This window comes from Camelus ferus, chromosome 7 (genome assembly GCF_009834535.1).
Source record: "Camelus ferus isolate YT-003-E chromosome 7, BCGSAC_Cfer_1.0, whole genome shotgun sequence".
NCBI classification, from domain to species: domain Eukaryota; kingdom Metazoa; phylum Chordata; class Mammalia; order Artiodactyla; family Camelidae; genus Camelus; species Camelus ferus.
In genome coordinates this window covers 55,722,676-55,744,561 of record NC_045702.1, presented here as the reverse complement: position 1 = coordinate 55,744,561, position 21,886 = coordinate 55,722,676, and the positions used below count along the sequence as shown (strand labels likewise).

The following is a 21,886-nucleotide window of genomic DNA, read 5'->3' as shown; positions in this document are numbered from 1 at the left end:
TTAGGGAATTGCAAATGGGCTATATACGCAAACAACAACTGTAATAAACCATTTACATAATGCTTACTATGTACCAGGTAACTCAGATACACATATTAAATCATGTAATCCTTAAAATACCTATAAGGTAAGCAGTACGATTATAATCTCCATTGAATTCATGGGGAAACTAAGGCACAGAGAGCTTAAGTAAATTCCCAAAAGAAGCTAGTGAAACTGATACTCAAATTCAGGCCATCTGGCTCCAGAGCCTATGCTCTTGACCCTATACAGTGTCATAAATTCCCATTTCAGCTGGGAAACTTGCCTTTGATAAATGGATTTGCAGACTAAGTGCTGACGTCTCTTTCAAGATCATATCTGATGTTTTGTTTATTTTATGGTTTTCAAAATTGTATTTGATGTTCTTTGAGACTTCAGTATGCTAATATTTATTCTAACCATGCTATTTGATTTTCTTTGATATGAAAAGGATTTATTAAAGTATACTGCCTTTCCTTTTTAGCTATGTTATTAAGTTATTCTTTATATTTTATGTTAAATGAAGATTACAGCACTCAGATCTGACCTTTATAGATGTTTATCACTGGGATATTTGTTTTTAAGGAAATACACTCTGTCCTTTTTTAGGGGCAAGTTACATCTTTTACAAATAAATTTAAGATATGTTAATATCTGAAGAGTATATGAATATAATATGTTTTTGTTGTATTTATGTTGTATAAATACACATTAAAATGGCATATGTGTACATGCTTAATTCACACATGATACACACATAATACCATGTATATTAATTGAAGTTGCTGTTTGTGAAAATCTGTGATACTGTCTATATTTTTACTTTTTTAGTCATTAGTAATTTTAATTGTGGTCATTTGTTTACTAAGTGCTTTTGTAGTCCCTCTGTTTTGTCTTGAAGAACAACACACGTCATTGTTCTAATTGTAGACTGAATAAATCTGAATATATAGGTATAGGTGGAATTTGAGAGGTATTTGTATTAACCACCAGTTGTTCCAAAAAAGAAAAAAAAAGCAAGATCACAAGCACAGTATATGTGCATTTGGTAAATTAAATTTGGAGAACAGATACACCTCACATTTAGTCAGCCTCTTGATTACCTGTGATCTGAGGGTTTGTTGTTGTTTTGATAAGAGAGATCATTTAAATGAGTAGTACAATACAGGATAATAGACAAAGGATTTCAATTCTTTGAAATTTAGTGAGCTCAGCAAATAAAAACATTGTCATTTCAGAATCATTATAAAATAAATGTCAGTTTGTTCCTTAGTTGAGAAGTTTTGCATCATTAAGATGATTCTTTCTTCATCATACACAAAACTAAGTCTTAAACTCAGAAATATGTAGCCTCAGAATTACATAGCCTTAGGGTAATCTTGTTCAGGTTTTAAAATGTGCATGCATGTGTCTGTGTATTTTAGTTAATGTCGTATTTGAACAGAAATGCTTTCGTATTTCTTTCTCTATTTTATGATTAAGGGTAGAAAAAAGAAAATACCAAACCTCATTTTTCCCTCATTTCATCCTATTCATTTATTCTCTAGGTGTGATATGTATCATTAATATAACTCTAATTGTCTACTTAACATTATTTACATATATGGAGAGGTTGTTAATTAGGAAAACCAGGATGATAATTTTCTTGCTTATTAAGGGACAGTCTCTCTGTCCCTCTTTTTGGCAATGATAGTGCATTTAATAGTTATAATAGGCTCAAAAAATGAACCTCACTTGAAAACTTAATTAGGCAACTAACCAGGAAAAATTGTGAAGAGGATATATAGGACTAAAATTGAGAGGTTGGAGGCTTTGTCACCATAAGGATGCAGATAATTTCTCTGGGAACCAGTTATCTCATTCATAAAATGAGTGATGTATTAGCTTGATTTGAAAAAAACCCCTTTAATTTTCACATTCTATGATTTTATTATACCATAGGAATGCAGAAAAAGAAAAATTCAGAAATGAAAATATCCAGGTGTAAGGAATTCTAAATAATTTCTAACATAAACCTCCCACCAGCAGTACTAGTTTTGATTGTATTATTAACCCATAATATTTTTCTAAGTTTAATTTCAGTTGTGTATTTTATAGGTCAAAAATATGTCAGTTAAGTAAGGCAGCCAGTTTTCATTGTTTACTAATTGAGTTATAGGCTTATGAGGAAGGATTTATAGTAGAAAATGTTTTCTTTTAATCTAAAAAGGTTTTTGTTTTAGTCTTAATGCTATAAAAGAAAATGTAACAGATTGAGCTTTTAAATCGACTAAAATATATTTGCAGATAAAAATGACTTACCTGGGTATTTATGGCATATTTCATATTTACTCTCACTTTATAGCTCCTAATGTTTTACGTGTATGATGTATGGTTTCATTTTAATTATTAAGAATTTTTCTTTTAACTCTTAACTTTAATTCCTTTTGTGAAACAGTTTCAAAGAGCAATTATATTCTAAACTGGAATGAAGATTATCAGTTTCAGAATTAGCTCTTCCTATTACAATGCAGTCAATAGAATTTAAAGCTAAATATGGTATATCTATATACAGTAGGCTCCCATTTAAAAGGCGTTCTCTCTAATTTCACTTTCTAGACTGACCTCATGCATTATTAAGAAAATACACAATTAAGAATTAGGTTTATATTGTGAGATGACTTGGTAGCTGACTTTTACCATTGTACATAAACAGAGCAGTTATTCTAAATCACAGTATCACTTTCAGCCAGATAACCACTAAAATCACTGCACTGTGGTCTCCTGAAAATGCCATAATCCTTCAAATGCCAGATTAAACCAAGAGAGAAAACCATCAGTAGTTTCTGCACAGTTATGTAGAAGGATGAGCCATGAACCAAATGAAAAGATGTTCTGGAAGAACAGTAACCTTTCCCTTGATGTGTGCATTTCCCATTACATTTTTGACACAAAGTGTTGCAAAGTGATTTAATGGTGGCATTTTGTTTTGCTGGCTCCTTTTTTCATTGAAAAGAAACCAAAGTTAGGATAGGAATAAGGGGAATAGTGACCAAGCACTGAATTCTATTATAGGCATCTGTTTTCTAAATAAATAAGTTAATTTTTTTTTAGGAACATGACTTTTCCATATTTTTATCTTATGTTAACTGTGATATACAAATCATTTAGTTCTTTTATATCTTCAAAACATTGTTTGTTCTTTAATTTTTTTCTCAATTGTCCTCCCCTCTTCTTTTTTCTTCCTAGTAACTCTTGATCAGAAGTGACTTGTCAGTGGAGGAAGGGTATAGCTCAGTGGTAGAGTGGGTCCTTAGTATGCACAAGGTCCTGGATTCAGTCCCCAGTACCTCCATTAAAAAGAAAAACAAAAGTTAAATACTCTCCCCCCAAGAAAAAGAAATGGCATGTCAATAAATTAGGAAAGCTTTGTTTGGTAATTACATATGCCTAACCTACTGCATGTAACCCAGAAAGTGTCCTACTTTTTTTTTTTTTTAAGTGTCCTACTTTTTATTGTCACTTTGGATGTATTATTAGAAGAGCTGATTTTACAAGGAATCAAAGTACAAATAGACTCACTGGTCTGAAAGATCAATGCCTGTTACCTTTGAGAGGGCACATTTCTACTAGGAATGAAGTCATAAAGTTGTCCCACTGAAAACTAGTATAGAGCTTATTTACACCTATGCAAACATCCTGAGAAAGAGAAGGTAGCTTGTCAGAATATAACTGGTAATACTTTTGCAGTGTTGGACTTTCAGTTTTAGTGCTGATACAGAGTGCCTGGGTATGGGCCGAGTCACAGTTATTTAAAAAACAAAACCAAAAATCTTGAGAATTTGTTTGGCAAATACATATTTCTTAGTATCTCATTTTTGAAATCAAAATGCATCAATATTTGACTGAACACTACTTTGGTCCCTCCCTCCAAGGATTATATGAATATTCATAAAAGGTGCAATTTCAACTAAGGGAATGGACATTTAACTTGGAATTTCTCAGTCAGTGTGCCTTTTCACCTAGTTGACTAACTTCTCCGCTAGGAGACTGTCACTCTTTATGAACTCTATTATGTGTAGATTAGATTTAGTTTCCTGACAGACTTTAATTCTGCTGCTCCTTCTTCCAAATGTCTCAGAATGGAAGGGTTTATACTGAGTTAAGCAATTCTTTAAAATTTTCAAACAATTATCTATATCAAAAGAACTAATCAGGACGATACGCAGTGTGGATATATATACCCCGTGTGGATATATACCCCCAGATTTTCAACTGAAAATGATTTAAGGGCTTTGGTAGTGATATAATTAAAGTATGCCTTGCTGAGCAAGTACCTTTCTTTTTCTTTTCTTTCCTTTCTTTTTCTTCCTTCCTTTTTTCCTTTCTTCCTCTCCTTCCTTTCCTCCCTCCCCTCCACTCTCCCTCTACCTCTCCCCTCCCCTCTCTCTGCCTCTCCATCATTAGGACCAGAAAGGAAGAGAAATTTGTTAGAAGTAATTGTTTTAGAAATAATTTGTTTTCTGAAAATTCTCACATAATGGGAACTCTTAGTTAGCATAGGATTACCCAGTAAGATAATTATTTAAAACTAAAAAACAAAAAACAGTGGTAGCCAGTAAAACCAGTGGAACTGTTAAAGAATAGATAGGTTTAGGCAAGTAGGGAAGAAAGGAACAAAGCATTCCAGAAGAGAAGAGAGGCTCTGTGAGCATAGCCAGGATGATAAGTCCATTTATGGCAGTGGGCAGATTCAAGCAGAGGTCTGTGGAGAATTATTTGACCTGAAAAAGCACAATTTGTGGTTATTTTGGGGGGACACTGTAACATTATATAAGTAAGATATAGAAAGATACTTTATAAGATGCTGCTTTCACAACTATTACTGTTTGCTAAAAAGTGTATTTTAAAATAACAATTAGAAAACTTAAACTTCAGCATGTTCATGAAGAATACACACACACACACACACACACATATTCTGGAAAAAATAAAACATCAGTAAAACAAATGTGGCATATACAGATAGCCTTTTTTAAAGTACTAAAGCAATGTATCTTGTTTGTAATCACTTAGATAATAAGTGTATAGAGGAATGTTACTTTCTCCAGACTTACTCAAAATCCTGCCCGTTTGAGGTAACAGACATCATAGTTTACTGTATTATCATCCATACTGATTTCTTCTAAATGCAGACAAAATACTCAGGGCTCATTGGCTGGCCTCCTCCCTCTCTCCCTTCTATAGCTATTATACGCTTTACTATGAAACTTGTTTTTTTTTTTTTAACTTGAGGACACATAACGGACTTTTTCAGTAAATACAGAACATAGGTACAAAATATATCATAATGTAGATGTACCATAATTACATTGTAGTGTTTCCCTATAGCTGGAATTCATTTTTTTTCTGCTTGATTTCTATCCCAAAGTGAGTTTACTAGACCAAATTATCTGCATATTTTACATTTTAATAGATATTGTTACTTTATTTCCTAATAGATATGAATGTGAGGATATTACATAAATTTTTGACAATCTGGTGGGCAGAAATTGGTGGTTTGACTGAATTTTGTGACTGCCTGTGAGATTGAGCATTTATTCATATTTTGATTACCCATCTGGATTTTCTCACCGATGTGCTATCTTTCCATATCCTGTGCCTCTACCTATTGAGGTATTTTCCCTTTTTAAAAAATGATGAATTTATCACATATCTTTGTACAAGCTGCAGATATTTTCCTTCAAGTTCTCGTATGTGTGTTTGTATGTGTGCTTTGCTTGTTAATGGCACTTTCTGCAAAATCAAGATTTTAATTTTTATATGTTGTGATATTTATATCTGAAAAAACTAATCTGATGTGTTATTATGAAATAGCCAGCTGGTATCTCAAGCATTACCAAGGCAGGCAGTGCATATTACTTTTCTTTGCCCTTTAGATGATCTATGCCAAGTTTTACTTGCAATACTTTTAAAGATCTGATGAGGTACTATGCCATTTAAAAATAATTTTTAAATTTGTGCATTAGTCTAATGTAAAAACGTTATTTTGCTTTACTAGTATATGTCATACTTCTTTTGTTGACTTAAAAACATAATTTGTTTTTCAGAGACTCTATTTTGTTAATTTTTAAATATTGAGACTGGAAATTTTAAAGCATGTTGAAGCTACTTGTTAATGTTGTAACCTTTCGTATAGTGTTTTGGACCTTGAGGAAGTTGAATCCATGTCTGGTGATTGATTATGAAGGCAAAAATTATTGTTTCCATTGAAAAAGTCACTGGTGGACTCTGAATTGCTGAATTCAGTGGCCTTTTACAATTTCCTAAGTATTCTTCGTATTTGGTTTTGTTTCAGCATTTAACATTGGTGATCATCATTTCTTTTTAAAGCTTTTGGTTTTCATAGTTTCAGTGTTTTCCTCTAGTTCTTGTCAGTAGGAAAACAGTGATTAAAATACTTGAATTTGGGGACCAGATTATTTGGGTTCAAATCCTCAGCCAACAGTTACTGGTTTTGACTTTGAGGTGATTATATAATCTCTGTGTCTTAGTTTCCTCATTTATAAACTGGGAATAATAATCGTTCCCACCTCATAGAATTGCTGTGAGGATTAAATGAATAAAAATATGTAGAAGTTATATGTTGTTATCCACTCTCTCTTACTCTATTACAGTAACCAGCACCTTCACTAGCTTAAAGTCTCCAGTCTCCATCTAGTTGTCTGAATGAACTCATTCATACTGTACTTAAATTTGTCCAGATGCTTCTCACTTCTTACAAAGTAAATCTAGAGTTTAAAACATGGCTTATAAGGCCCTCCAAGATAGACCTCAGTCTATCTTTTTATCTTCATATCAGTTATTCACAGCTTCAGATAACCTAGTTCTCCTTCCTAAAACTTGTTACTTTTGTACCATCTTGCCTTGTCTTTATGTTATACTCTCTTATCTAAAATGATCTTCTATTTTTCTGTGGAATGAGAGCTTTTCAATCATTTATTTAGTCTATATGTTTTGGTCAATCCATGATTTTTAGTGTGTAAGTATCATATATTAATAAAGTTAATTTTAATATTCCCAGACTCAGTTTAATATATTGAGTGACAGTCATCAGACATTAGTGGAAAGTTAGCTTAGTTATGTTATTTTTATATACAAAATATTGAAGCCTTGTTTAGATTGGGGTTGTAGTTTTTGTCTTTATTTTAATATAATTTGTATAGTAATTAAAGTCATCTTTTTTTCATGGATGTATTATTCTATGAGTTAAGATACATTTAAATTTTTTAATGAGATATTACCCATAACATTTTTCTTGTATTTCTAGGGATAGTACCTAATTCATTGAAATCTGGATCAACTTTACTCAGAAAATATGTATGTTTACCGTTAGTTTTTGTTAATTTTATCTACTTCGGTAATACAAAGTCAGTTAAGTTAGATGCCCTAATTTTTGTCAGAATAGAGGAAATAAGGCTATACTTTGTTTTGTAATGTGCAACAGTCTGGGCCTCCTTTTCATTCTAATCTGAAAGAAATTTGTTACAGGTTGAGAAATCCTAATTTGGCTTCCTGGGGTAATTCCATGGCAATAAAAGACACTGGGTTTCTTTCTTCACCTATTTTTTTGTTTGTTCATTTGTTTGCTGTGTTTTTTGATACAGGTATTTTGATAAAGTGCCATAGTCTTTTTCTTCACTGCAGTGATTGATGTCTAAGGTGTTTTTTTATCCATGCATTTAATCTTTTAAGTGCCTCTTGCTGACATGAATTATGTCTACGAGCTACCTGTTTGACTCTTATTACCCGTCCCACTTGGTAATTAATCTGTAGGTTATTTCATTCATGTTCATAGCTTCATTTGTGTGTGCCTGTATGTGTGTATGTGTGAGACGTGCATAGACACACCTATAAGATTCTAACTCTAGTACTCTTTACTGATACTGGCCAAGCATTCTAACTAAATATGTAATAAGAAAATCAGCTATGAATAGCTTAGGAAAATTTGATGATTTCCAAAAGTTGAATGGAGGCAAAAAGAAAAGAAAAAAGAAAATATACATCTTCAAACTTACATAAAGTCACCCAAGGGTAATTATTATTTGTAGGATGTAATTTTACAAGTTTTAATTTCTGGTAGAATACTGCTTACTTTGTTTCATTCAGTATAAAATTTAACTTTGCAAGATTGTTATTAACTGCAGAAGGAAATTTGTATTGGTCACACACATACCTGCACACATGTATACAAATCAGTATTTTATAAATTGCTAAATGGATTCAAACACTAACAATGAAAATAACATAATATTTTTGATTTTCAGGCATTTGAAAGTATCTAATTTATAAATTTGTAAATATTGTATATTTTACATACAAGTTCACATTTTCATTTTAAGGAAAAAATAGATTTTCTTACTGTTTTCATTGTGTTGGTTATATATATATTCTTATTGTAATAATCTTCCTCGGAATTTATCACAAAGAAATATATAAAGAAAAAAAAGCTATTTAAAGAACATTTTAAACCATATTCATAGTAGGAAAATTACCCACACCAAAAACACACAAATCCCAGAATAAAAACAGCTTAAACGTTGTGCAGGAGAGGGATGATAAACTATAGCACATCAGTAGCACAAAGAATATCACTTACCTTCTTTTATCGATTATAAGATAATTACATAGGAATGAAGAAACCTATTTTAGAAGATAAGTATATGCTACTAAATTGTTATATATGTATAGCTAGAGATTGTAAGGGAACAAGAAATGACCGTAGTATTTTTTTAGTATGGTAGGATTATGAGTAAAACACAAAATTTTTTTACAAAATTGTAAGTAAGTTAATTATATGAATTTAATGTATATATAGAGCCCTATTTGATCACACGCTAAGTAACTATTAAAAACATGGCTATGATCACTTGACCACAGCTTACAAAAACTTAACATGAACCTTTCCTCAGAAACTACCATTGCCTAGGAAGAACATATTGTTGAAATAAACACCAAAATTCCTCCTCAAAAAAGACACTAAAGGTGACCTAAATAAGTTTTTGTGCACATCTTCACTTAGTTAAGCAACGAAATACTAAACAGGGTGACACGATATGTCTACTGAGGTGTAAATAACTCATTGGTGTATATGTATATTTTAAACATACCTAATTATTATCAGTTAGGCCCTCAGTGTTGTCTGGCAATCCTTCCATATTTTCCTAGTCAGTTTGACCTTTTAATTTCCAACAGCACCTGTTTCCATATTTCTCATGCTCTTTATCTCACCACCTCTTCTCTGCCTCCTTCATCTTTAACAAATAACCTCATCTCCTGCTTCATATAGAAAACAGAACCATCAGGCAGAAATGCCTAACCTTCCTGGCGTGGAACCTGTAACATACATAAACGTATTGATACCCATGGTCATCTCTCTTCCACCACCCTTCCCTCTCCTCTTTTCCTAACAGTGCTGTAGGAAAGGTGTTCCCTTTTCCTCCTAAAGCTAACATTTCTGCTAGTGCCCTTGATCCCATCCTCCTTGACTTTTCTATAGAGATCTTCAGTTTCTTCTCAGTTGATTCCTTTCCTTTGGCTTTCAAGACATGGCGTTCTCTTAGACATCTATCTCTCTGGACGGTCCTTTTATAGACTTCTCTACCTCTGCCTTCACTGCACGTGTTACTGTTCCTTAACATTCTGTCCAAGGACATTTTTTCATTCTACACAGTCCTTGGTGATCTCATCTTTGACATGTCTTCTGTTTTCTCATTAATGCAAAGTACTTCCATATTTTTAATTCTAGTCAGACTCTCTCCATTTAAGTTTCTGACTGGTATAGCCAGATGCCTAGCAAAACATCTCCAATTGAGATTCCACAGGCATCTCAGGTTCAGTATATAAATTATCAATTCCTTACATTTTACAGCAGTCTGTACCTTCACTCTGCTGCTTCACTCCTCCTGCCTCAGTTTTGCCCTTCCTACTGTCTTGTTTGAGCTTTTGCAGAAAATGTTCTCAAATTTCTCTCTCTTTGTAAGCTCCCTGTTTTCTCCACTTAATGCATCCATAGCCCTCTTTCTGTATCATATTACTCCCCTGTTTGCTTAAGTCCTTTCAGAGGATCTCCAGGAAACTCTCAAACCCTGTCACTTATCCACAAGTGTCTTTTACTCCAGCTGTACCAAACTATGTGGATTTTCTGACATACTCTTTTTAAAAATTCCTCTCTACTTTCCTTCTGCCTCAAATTTTATTTCTCATATTCTTTGCCTGATAAATTTCTGCTTACCTTTTAACACTTGCTTTAATCCTCTGTTAGTGTTTTTTTGTTGTTAATTGTTCCCTTACTCCCTCTCTTCTACTGACCAGAGTCTGTCTATCCGATATGCCTCATTGGCAGTTTATGTAGGCATCTGTGCTAATACTTGTCACTCTATATTGAACCTCTCCTATTTAGAATCTTATACTTTTGTTTATCTGACCACCCACCCCCATCAGACTGTGAACTTGATAGAAGAGTTTTACTTATCTTTATATTTCAATAGCCAAGTTAAAACCTGGCATGCTGTAATGTTTCAGTAATTTATTGGATGGATAGTTTGTGAAAGATCACTTGGTTAGTGTGAGTTAGGCTTGGAACCCAGACCTCTTGACATTAGTGTTCATTATCATGTTTCTTCCAGTTCTGTGTAAGTAAGTTCTTATAATAATCCTACTCTTTTTAAAGAGCCTATTATAGTGCACAGTTGTGCCTTTACATACCCTATTGACAGTAGTTTTTTAATGAAATGTGAATACTTTTAAGCTTTTATGCTAGCATCTGGACCATTCATCATTTTAGTTGCGGTTTTGAAGAATATAGCTCCTTCCGGATTAACTCTAGAAGTCTTTTTATTGTTTAAATACTTGAAGTACTAAACCGTTTGCAGGGTCATGTCACTGTGTGTCGTTGGGCTTCCATATTTCCCTCTGTGACACCTACTTTTACTCTGTGACCTTTTATTCATTTAATCTGGTCACTTCAGTGTAACTGATACACAATTTAATTCTTCATACATTTCTTGAGCTTTAATCTTCACAGTCACATCTTTTAAAATTTTGTACCCATTATAGTGGTAAATATTATATCCCATATCTAAAATTGTTCACTTTTTAAATTTCCTAAACCTTCTTATTCTTAAGTTTGGCTGTCTTAAATCCCTGAAAACAATTTTTGGTAACCATGTGTGACTTACTGATATCAAACAGACATGTTATCTGTGGGCAAGTTTTTCAGTCTTATTAAGCATCTTTTTTTGTATTGATAAATAAGAAAACTATTATTTTATATATGAATATATAATATATAAACATATATTCGTAAGATATATATAACATTGCTCTCTTTATACTTCATTGCTTAATCTGTAGTACTCTAAGATAAGAATTAGATTTGGAATTAGATTGTCTTCATCTTGACAGTTATTTTTATCAGCTACATTTTTGATTTATACTAACTTTATTTGTAGAAATAGAAGCTAGAACACAGAAAAAAGTTAACAGATGTTTCAAAAGACTTATTTACTGTTAAATCTGGACTTTTTTCTCTTTAAAACTGCATGTTAAAAAGAAAGAAAAGAAGGTTCTTGTGATCTTTGTTTCCTTGCATGTGTTATTATCTGAAAATTAAACTATCAATTCCAGAATTTATTCTCTCTTTCCAAAATAGTACCTATTTTCATTTAGTCAAATTGGTTATTATGATATTTAATTCTATCCTAGGCAAGGGTATGTTGTTTTTTAACCAGTTTGTTTTATTATACCCTTACTTTAATTCTTTGGTGAATGAAAGTGACAGAAATTTAGAAAAAATTAAAAAGTGATTAACCGAGTTTCAGCAGCCTTTCTTTCATAGGTACTCTATCAGTTGTATAATTCTTTATGGCTTTCCTTTGAATCTATCTGAACACTCCATGGTTTGCTAAAAAGTTGAACTTCAGAACTCTGGGAACATTTTTAAATGAGGTGCTTAATGTATTTCCGTATTCCTAAAATACTAAGGCAAGTTTGAGAAAAGTGTTAAGGTAACTGATTATTACCTCATGACTATACTATTAAAGTGTATGATATGGCTTTAGTGTAAAATTGTGCATTCTCTTGCATCGTGTGTGGGTGTGGGTGTGTGTGGGTGTGGGTGTGTGTGTGGGTGTGTGTGTGTGTGATTTTGCTGATGCAAAGTAATACATAAAGCCCAGGGCCCTAAGTGTGATTTAGCCAGTTGAGCACTGTGAGAATTGATAGATTGAACTACATAAAAATAACTCTTTAAGTATGTTCTCTCCAAATAATAGCAAGTGGAGGAGGAGTTGTGCTTTGAATGAAATTGTTAGGCACTCCCTGTAATTGCTCAGTAAATCAGATGGATACAGACAGCTGCACAAGGAAGATAGGCCTAGGAAAGACTAAATCAATGGGATTCAGTCACATCCAAGTGAAATTACATCAGTCAATAGCTTTCTTTTTAAGTGACTGAAATCTTCCAGATCCATTTCTTTTGTCAGGTTGCTCATTTGTGTCAATTATTAAAGAATTGAAAAATCACCTGATTATATCAAGGACCTTGTTGTGACATGGCCTGTAAATGCAGATCTTCTTAAAAGGAAAGCTGACTGTCCAAAGATTTCTTTGTACTTTTCAAAAAGCTTTCATTTGTAAAGAAATTATGGAATCTATTTTTCTCTATTTTAAAAAAAATAAGATCCCCCTGTTTATTCTCATCAAATTAATTTTCAAACCTATTTAATACTTATTAAGGATATTAAAATCCATTCATTTATTCATCCATCAAATTGGTATATGGAGGATATATGAGACATAAGAATTTAGAGGATGATGGGAATATTCCTAAAAGGATGAGGGAGGGATCTTCATATAAACCAGGGTGACATCTAAGTTGGATCTTGAAGTATGAATAGGTTTCAGAAGTTTGAGATGGGAGGTACTGATCCTTGCAAGAGAATGAACGACAAATACGAACAGAGATATAGGGTGGGATCGTTGGAGTCATGTGTGATGTAGGTTAAAGGTATTTTGGAGCCTGGATTGAGACTAACGAATTTAAGAGTCCTAATGGGGATTCACTGAAGGTGAGAAGTGACAGAATGGTACTTCAGGAGATTGATATTGTGGTGGCCTGTTTGATGACTAAATAGGCAGCTGGAGATAGACCAGTTTGGAGGCTTGGAACTTTCAGACTGATGGTAAAATAAATGGAAAGGATTAGACTGATCCAGGAACCATAAATTCATGCTAGAGGTTACAGCACATGATTAACCGAAATGGGGAGGAGAGAAAGGAGAGTGTTAAACCAAACTAGCCGACTTTAAGATAACTAATTAGAAAGAATGATAATACCAATAACAGAAAGTTTAGTGGCTATTTTTTTATTTTTTGGAGACATAATGCAATAGGTGAATGGCATCCTAGGGAATTAGGGGTTTCTTTTTAGTGTGTTGAATTAGAAATTTTCAGAATGCATTTAAAGTTACTGGATTATAAATATAGAGAGGCCTAGCTGCCACTGAATTTTTCTTATTAAGGTGGTATTCTGATAAATTGAGATTAAAAAGAAGATGTTTACTGAGTATTTTTTTTCTTAATAATTAAGTTGATTTGATGGTTTTGTTAGACTTGTGGAATGGCTAACCTGCCTCACACATTTAGTATTTAATATGACATTCTTTGACTTTCAAATATATATTAAAACACTAAACCTTTAAGTAACTTAGTACAATTTATACATATTTTTCTTATCAGTGCTTGAATTAAAATTTTTTTTCTTTTTAAAATAAATGCATCATGGACGAGTAAATTGTGTTTAACGAAAACAGAAGCCTGAACATAGTAACCATTAATTACATAGTGAAGTGTGGTATTTCTGGAGTACACAGTTTTAGAATAGTAAACATTATGATTTTAAGCATATATAGCAATGAAATATTTCTTGTTTCACTCATTTGTTTTTCAGTAAAATTTATTTTTTATAATTTTAAACTTATTTTCTATTATAGCGTATTAATGTTTACTTACACAAAAGGAATTATCTATTATATATTCAGTTATTTAGAAAGACTGGGACTCTAGCCACAGTTCTGCTACTGGCTAGATTAATGAATTTGAATTACATTACCATTATAATCATTTTTTCATCTATAGAATGAAGGCATCAACCTCATTTTTTCTCAAATTTTGTAACTTTCGTAGCTCAAGCAATTTCAAAACAAATACAGTCCTGAAAAGGATCTCAAAGTCTGTAATCCTACCATCCATTTGACACTTGAATCATCTGCTCAGTATCACTACTAAGAGAGAGGAAATAGTTACTGGCAGGGATGGAAATGTATAGCCAGCCCATTCCCTCTCCAAGCAGCTCTGACCATTGGCAGTTTCCTTCTCCAAGTGAGCTAACATATCTCTTCTCCATAATTACAATCCTTGGAATCATATAAAACAATTTCTAATATTAGAAACCAACTTTTTTTTTCTGTTTTTTTCCTTTCTTTTTTCGCTTAGACATCTTGTTCCTCCTATAATAAGACTTTGATTTGTATTGGTTTTGTATAGTTTTGGATGTATGAAATAGACATATTAATGAAATTAGAGGTGAAATTAATTTGTAGATAAGATTGGATAAAAATTTTGCAGTTGATGATAGATTTGGATATCTAGGTAATAATGTATAAGAATCTACATAATGTGTAAAAATCTCATATTTTTAACATTTTAATTAAACCCCAGAGAAATATTAAAATCTTTATAAATTGGGAATTAAAATAATGCTAATGTTAGATACTTATCCCAGACTCTGTTCTCTGCTCTCTAAATGTATTATCTCCTTCAGTTTTTAGCAGCAGTCCTGTGAGGTATGCACATCTCCATTTTGGAGATTAGAAGACTGAGGTACAGAGGCAGTGAGCATCATGAAATAGAAATTATTCCAATTATATATTGAAATTGTATTATATAAATTATGTATTAGAATATACTTTCTTAACCTCCCAAAAAATACTACTGTAGTGTTTGGTAAACTTTCTGTTCTTCATATTAGTTGCTGAGATTTATAGAGTTCTTGCTAGGGGCCAATGTGCTAGCGCTTTCCATATTTTATCTCATGTAATCCTCAAGGGAAGTCCAACTAGCCAGATACTGATTTTAGCCCTATTTTATGGGCAAGGAAACAGAGAAGTATTACTTGTCTAAGATCACACAACTAGAAAGTGGTAGAATTAGGGTTTTGAGTCTAGGCAGTCTTGACTGTGTAGCTAAAATGCTCTAATCATTAGTCATACTGCCTTACCACACTGCACTGCTTTTGCATATTTCACTTTGGGCAAAAATAGATGCTGCTTCTTGCCAGGGAGTTCCAGCTAAACAAGATACAGACCACTGGTGCTCACTCACATCAAGGAAGCCCTTTGAAAATAGTTAATTTCCCTTTTTCTACATTAATTGTAACTAGGAGCATATGGAATAAATGCAAAGCCAAGACTTGATTTTTGATATGAAAGACCATGTAGTCTTTTGTCCCTGGAAGGTAGCAGCCAAAACAAGTCACATTGTTTATTCTGGCTTAAAGGGAAATTCGGAATATTAAGTGAAATTTTAGGGTGGAGGAGTATTAGTGATAGCTTTTTAGTTTTTTTCAAAGTTAAATTTAGATTTAATTAGGGTTTAAATCAGATATCTATGATATCTAATGTATCTATATTCAAATTCCTATCAAAGTTAAATACAAATATATCTTTGGGTTGTTTGCTAGTCTCTATCATTTGTGCATGTAATTTACAGTTAAATGTACTTCTTTGGTCAACAATGTGGTTGCTTCCTCTTGGATTATGCTTACCTAGTAGTGCTTAACCTGCAAAGTGCTTCTCAGAATATTAGGTTCAGAATGTGCATAAAGCTGATCACTTAAGAGACTGAATCACTGAGAAAAGTTATCACGTGACTATTCAACAAGGGAATTCAGTTCTTCCTATTTCCCTGTTATTCAACAAGGGAATTCAACTATTGTATTTATTTCTCATATGTTAATATGTACATTTCTCTGAAAACTATGTTTCACGTTATTTTTTTTTCTTGTACAGTTTTGTTTTCCCTTTCTTTGGAGGTTATTCAGTTTGGCATGGTAGCTCTTCTCAGCAGTGCTTTATTTGTCTGTGATTATGCCACTTTTCACTTTCTTTTTCTCAGTGAAACTTAGAAGCATTGAACACATCTAATAGTTACGTATTAAAACAAACTTTTCTATGATGTGTGGCAGTTTCACCTCATCTACACAGAAATAAATTTCTGAAGGAAATAATGTTTATGTTTAACACAGTCAAAAAAAGTTAATCACTAGGCACCTAAAATTTCTCCTCTGAAAATATGAGCCAATAGGAAAATAAAGACAAGAAACACTAAAGAAAGTTTGGAAAAATAAATGCAGGTGAATGAGTTTTGAAAGTTTGGCCAGAATTAGTGTATTTGTCATCAGTGAATGACCAGGCCTTTACAGTGAGGTATACTCTTTGTCATTTTTATTGCACAGATCACTAAAATAGCAAATTAGGGGTATACTTTTCATAACTGTAACCAAACATTTCTAATATAGTCTTTAAATAAGGAAGGCAGTGTAGGTCCAGGGGATAAGCCCACCTGAAAATTTTCTCCCTGAGACTCCATAGTTGAGTGGAACCAGTCCTGTAGCCTACTGATTAGATGTGCTTGTTTCAGCACAGCTGCATGCTTTCTTAGGTATTGTTAAATTGCCATGTTTGATGAAAAAAGTAGCACACTGCTATCTTTAAAATCATTTATAAATCGAACTACATGTTTGCTAATGTAAATACAAACCCTTCATCATTTTTATATTTTCTTTTTTGTTTTAGTAAGATATTTATTTTGACAACTAAAAATAATACAAGAGGAGGCAACTCAATGTTTCAAATGGTAAAAAAGTTCCACTTAAACTACTAAGAACCTTTACAAGATCATGGCATTTAGGTTTAGGGTATCTTTCTTTTTGGACTAGATTACATGTTATTTGAATCTACTGTGGTACTATTAGTATGTTTCGTAAGACATAGTGGAGAGCTGCTGTGATCTTTAAATGTTAATGTTCTTTTCTTATCACTTTACTGTGTAGATACCCTTCATGAGACCCAACTCTGCCACAGCTCATCCTCGGAGGCAATCCTGGAAACCTCTTTTATAAGTGTGATTTTAAAAATGTGGATAACACCCTCAATAGAGTACATACAGTAAAGGAGAACAGCTATCTTGTCCTTCCCATAACCTTTCACTGCAAAAAGTTGCCTTTGCTTGTCAGGTTTGGATAGACTGTAATTGATTGGTTTGTTCCTTGGACTGACAAGGCAGTTAAATTTGCCTGCCTGGATTCTTCTCTTTTCTTTTCTTTTTTTCTTCTTTCTTTTTTCTTTTGCACTAATCAGAAACATTTGATATGTGCATTGTTAAAAAAAAATACTAGATAATGTCTTGTCAGAATTGTTCTATTAAGTAATGTCTTCCCCTCTTGCTTCTTTGGTGAATGATATACAGTGTTTGGACTTACTGAAGAGTTATGGAAGCCTGTGGGACTTACATGCTATGTGCTACTCACTGTTGAACAAATCTAGTAACAAACAAAAAAGACAATGCATTCCATTAGTCTGCTATTCTGTCTCATCCAACTTAATACATATATTCATATACGAAATTCTGCATTGGGAAACAACTATAGACTCTATATTAAGTGTTACTTCTATTTATAATATTCAGCAAAAGTGAAAGACTTGTGAAAGCATATAGCACTCTACTTTTGACTCATCAGTCCTAGTGTGAAAGCAGTAATATTGTTAGCATGCAATTTTTACATCTTCAGATTTTAAGCTCATAAATAAGAATATATGTGTTTATCTCTAGATAGTCTTAGTAATACCTAAATTTATTCAGTCTTTATTGATTTAATACGAACTTTCTCTGTTTAGTGTGATTTTTTTTTCTCAACCTTGAATGAGGTTGCAAAATAAGGAGAGAGATACAGAGCTTATTGACTATATATAACCTGCCAGCTGAAAGATCTTCATCAACATCTGTATCTTTCCAAAGGTTTACAGAATTAAAATTTGATCTTCAAGCTTTAATGATCCAGTTTTAAGTCAACGACAGAAACATGTTGAATATTTCATCACTCCATCTTGAACTGATTTAGAAGAGACTCTTTGCAGAAATTGAAATGCACATTATACATGTAAATTGTCAACATGTCTCTTGGAATGCCCTGATTTATAAATGTTGTTTTGGATATCTTTTCAGGTACATTGGCAATTTAAAAATAGTTTAAATATTAGGAATAGAGTAGGAAATGTTACAGATAATCAAAAGCAAGTGTAAATATAAAGTTGCTGTATGCTACTAGTGTATAGTTATAGTAAGGTACCATATTATTGAATGTTTTATAAAAGTAATATTTATATAAAACATGTATAAACTGAGATTATTAACTTATTGAAAACTCTTATTGGAGGAAAAATATTAATGAGCTATAGCAAACCAATAGGCTCTTTCTTAAGAATAAGTTCACTTGTCACTGCATAAGCTTAAGAAAAAGTTGGTAATTATTATTGTTGCTTAACTCCAACTGATTTTAAGAAAAATGACAGATTGCCTTTTTCTTAAAAGAATATACTAGTGCATTAGGACCTGGCCCTCCTTTGATATATGGTGAGAAATTACTAATGGTCATTTTATTTTAGATTTTCTGAGAAATCATTAAATCTTGTGGTTTTGGTATCACTATTAATCAGAATCCTTTCCACTTGGTTCTATTAAGAGTGCCATATTATCATCATTCTCCACCTTAAACGTCAGTTGTGGATATGCTGTTCCATATTTGGTGCTAGACCTAAGAATTTTTGTCACATGTCACAAATATAAACCTCTTAATTCATAAGATCATTCATTGGTCCTGCAAATGTGTATCTGGAGTAGAACTTTCGAAGAGAGTAGAATAAAACACTTTCTCCTGATAATCTTCTAAACTCTCATATTTCCATAGTGTAAAATGAATTAGCTGTTTTTTGTAATTGGTCCAGTTGCTATTCAAAGGAGATATTAATGTGTACTTAAGGAAATACACAATAAATATTTCATATTTCACAGACACATGTAAGAGAAAACAGCCCAACAGGTCAATGATGTTTGTCATGTAATAGGGAAAGGAAAAAACACACTGAAATATCAGGAAGGAAATTAAATGACCCTGAAATACAGGAAGGATGACATGCAGTATATAGTAGTGGTTCTCAAATTTTGTAGTGCATCAGAGTCACAGGAAGGATTTGTTAAAAAGTAGATTGCTGCCCTCTTCTGCTCCTTATTTTCGTCCTGCCCGTTTTACTACCTCCTCCTCCTCCCTGCAGTTTCTCATTCAGTGGGTCTGGGATGAGGCCTGAAAACTGGCATTTCTAACAAGTTCCCAAGTGATGCTGCTGCTGCTGACGAGGGACACCACTTTGAGAACTATTAATATATAATATTTTTAAAAGAATCACTATGTTGTGGTTGACATTGGTTGAATATGGCTTTCATCTCCTTCAAAGGGCCCTTAAATTTTCAAAAATACTTGTTTCTAGATAAAAGTTTATAGTAGTTTCATCTACAGCACATACAGTACAACTTCTCCATTATACATAAATTCAGTGAAACAAATGTTTATTTTATACCTGTTATGGGGACAGCACTATTTTAGGTACAGAAATGAATCAAGGAACATAGTAGCCTTTGTCCATAATTCACTAATTCCTTTGTTAAGAAAAAATTTGAGATGAGGGTTATGTTTAACATGAAAACAAAATTTAGCTTTAACCATTATCCATTTCAAGTTTGTAAATGATACTTATCACTTATATATAATTGTTATTCATGTCTTTCTTGAATGTGTATCTGATTTTACATTTATGATGTTAAAATAGATTGCTAATCAATAAGTAATAAGAATATTAACATTCATCCCATTTCCCTGTTTTTACATCCTATTACTTAATGAAACCACCCTTTTTAAACACCAAATATTTCTTATTTGACAAAACTTACCACTATTTTACTTGACTCACAATATGGGAATATTTCATTACTATTTCACCAAAATCTATTCACAGAATTCAGAAGGACTCTAGCAGAATGGAAATATTAACATTAAAATTTTTTTTTTAATTTTCTGAAATCAATTTTGGCAATTGAAACCTATTTAAGAGACTCAACTTTAGAGTTACATGGCATATGAAGGCAGAAATTTTTTCCTACCTGTCTGAGACAGCACTTTGTCAATTTACATAATACTAATAAGCATTGTGATTAAAAATATTTTTGAGATGGACATGCTTTGCAAATGCTTTCTTTATAAAAACCTATGCCTTTTTCTCCCAGTACTCTTGAGACTTTCTGCGGTCCTGCTGATAAGATTCACTGCTGTTCAGAGGTACATAAGATAATAATGAAATTGGATGCTCACGCCGGGCTTTGTAAATAAAATGAGACTGACCCCCAGCCATTAACTCATTTATCTGATTTACATTGTAAATCAAGATCTACACTATTGATTAGAGCATAATTAGTTAATTATGAACAGGGAAATACAAAGTTATGTGGGGCTTGAGCACAGCAGGTTGTACTGCTGAAAAATTTCCAAGGGCATGAGCAGATGGAGATCAGTTTATTAAAGAACAGAGCAGACGTGTTTCAGGTATGGAAATGTCTAATCGTTCTCTCATGCTGTGAAGAGGTACTTGGCCTCATTGTGTATTTTTCTATGAATTCTTTTGCTTCATGTTTTAGTTTTTCATTTCACGTTTAAGCTTCTGACCTGGCCGCTATAGATGTAGCTAACTGAATTGATCCCTTTATTTAAGCGATCATTAAAGATGAATTTGGATTTCAATAATTATCCACATATTTTTTCCAATTAATACACTTTTATATGTAAAAGATATTTTTGTCTTTCTTACCACTCATTCATTCATTACTGCATGTGATAAAAGTCTATAGTAGCATTAATGAAAATATGTTCAAGACCTCCACATTAGTCTTTATTTGTGAAATATGATATAAAAGACATTTTCTAATTATTTTGTTTAGAGAATGCTCATGTAGGTGATTTGCACTAAAATTATTGTAAAATATAAGGAATAAACTTTGCCGTTACTGGTATTAAATGTTATCCTAATATTGATAGAATGCAGAATTTTGTGCAAGCTTGTATTATTTTGAAAAGTGATTTAACTCACGGGCCACAATCCTGCATTTTCTCCATCTGTTAAAATGAGTAATTGAAATAATTGGCTACTGTTCAATGTAAGAATCTGTCACTACTTGGTTAATACATTTGTGTACGTGTGCTAGTAAGATTTTATGTAAGGTCAAGATCCAAGACCAATTCTTTTGATCTTTCTTGTATAGACTTTTCACTTAGAAATGATGAAAAAGTAAGAAAATCCAACCTATCACTTCTCTTGACATTTAGTTGTGTGTTTTTTAAGTGAACAGATGAAATAGTATACATTTTCAGAGTCAGTTCTTTTATTTCACTCTATATAGACTTGGAAGGGATCTAAGTAAAATGTTCATTGACATAAAAAAATAGCTGTGATTATGGATCAACTTGATTATAAAATAATATGTACATCATTTTCCAGTCCCATCTTATGGACTTCTCTTCTTCCTGGAATTTAGCTTATCATCTGGATATAAATTATTTTTATAGGAGGTACACTTAATTTTTTTTTTGTTAGTTTAAAAAAAGTAGTTATTTCATGTGCTCTCCTAGGGAGAATTATCAATTGGAAATTAAGGGAGTTTA

At 32.4% G+C, this 21,886-nt stretch overlaps 1 protein-coding gene and 1 long non-coding RNA gene across 5 annotated transcripts in view; one reads left to right on the top strand and one right to left on the bottom strand.

Moving 5' to 3' along the window:
• Positions 1-21,886, top strand: part of PHF14 (PHD finger protein 14) — a 139,350-nt gene that overhangs the window by 72,754 nt on the left and 44,710 nt on the right. Inside the window, exon 17 of one of the 4 annotated variants that reach the window (XM_006187855.3) lies at positions 17,174-21,869. The exons of the other annotated variants lie outside the window; for them this stretch is intronic. Coding sequence (XP_006187917.1) covers positions 17,174-17,186 — 13 coding nt within the window. The 3' untranslated portion in view covers positions 17,187-21,869. Of the gene's footprint in view, positions 1-17,173; positions 21,870-21,886 lie in introns of those variants that run through there. 4 annotated transcript variants of the gene reach the window in all.
• LOC116664956 overlaps positions 3,104-21,886 on the bottom strand; it is a 104,354-nt gene continuing 85,571 nt past the window's right edge. The window contains exon 5 of the long non-coding RNA XR_004321515.1: positions 3,104-3,350. This is a non-coding gene — a long non-coding RNA (uncharacterized LOC116664956). The remainder of the gene's footprint in view (positions 3,351-21,886) is intronic.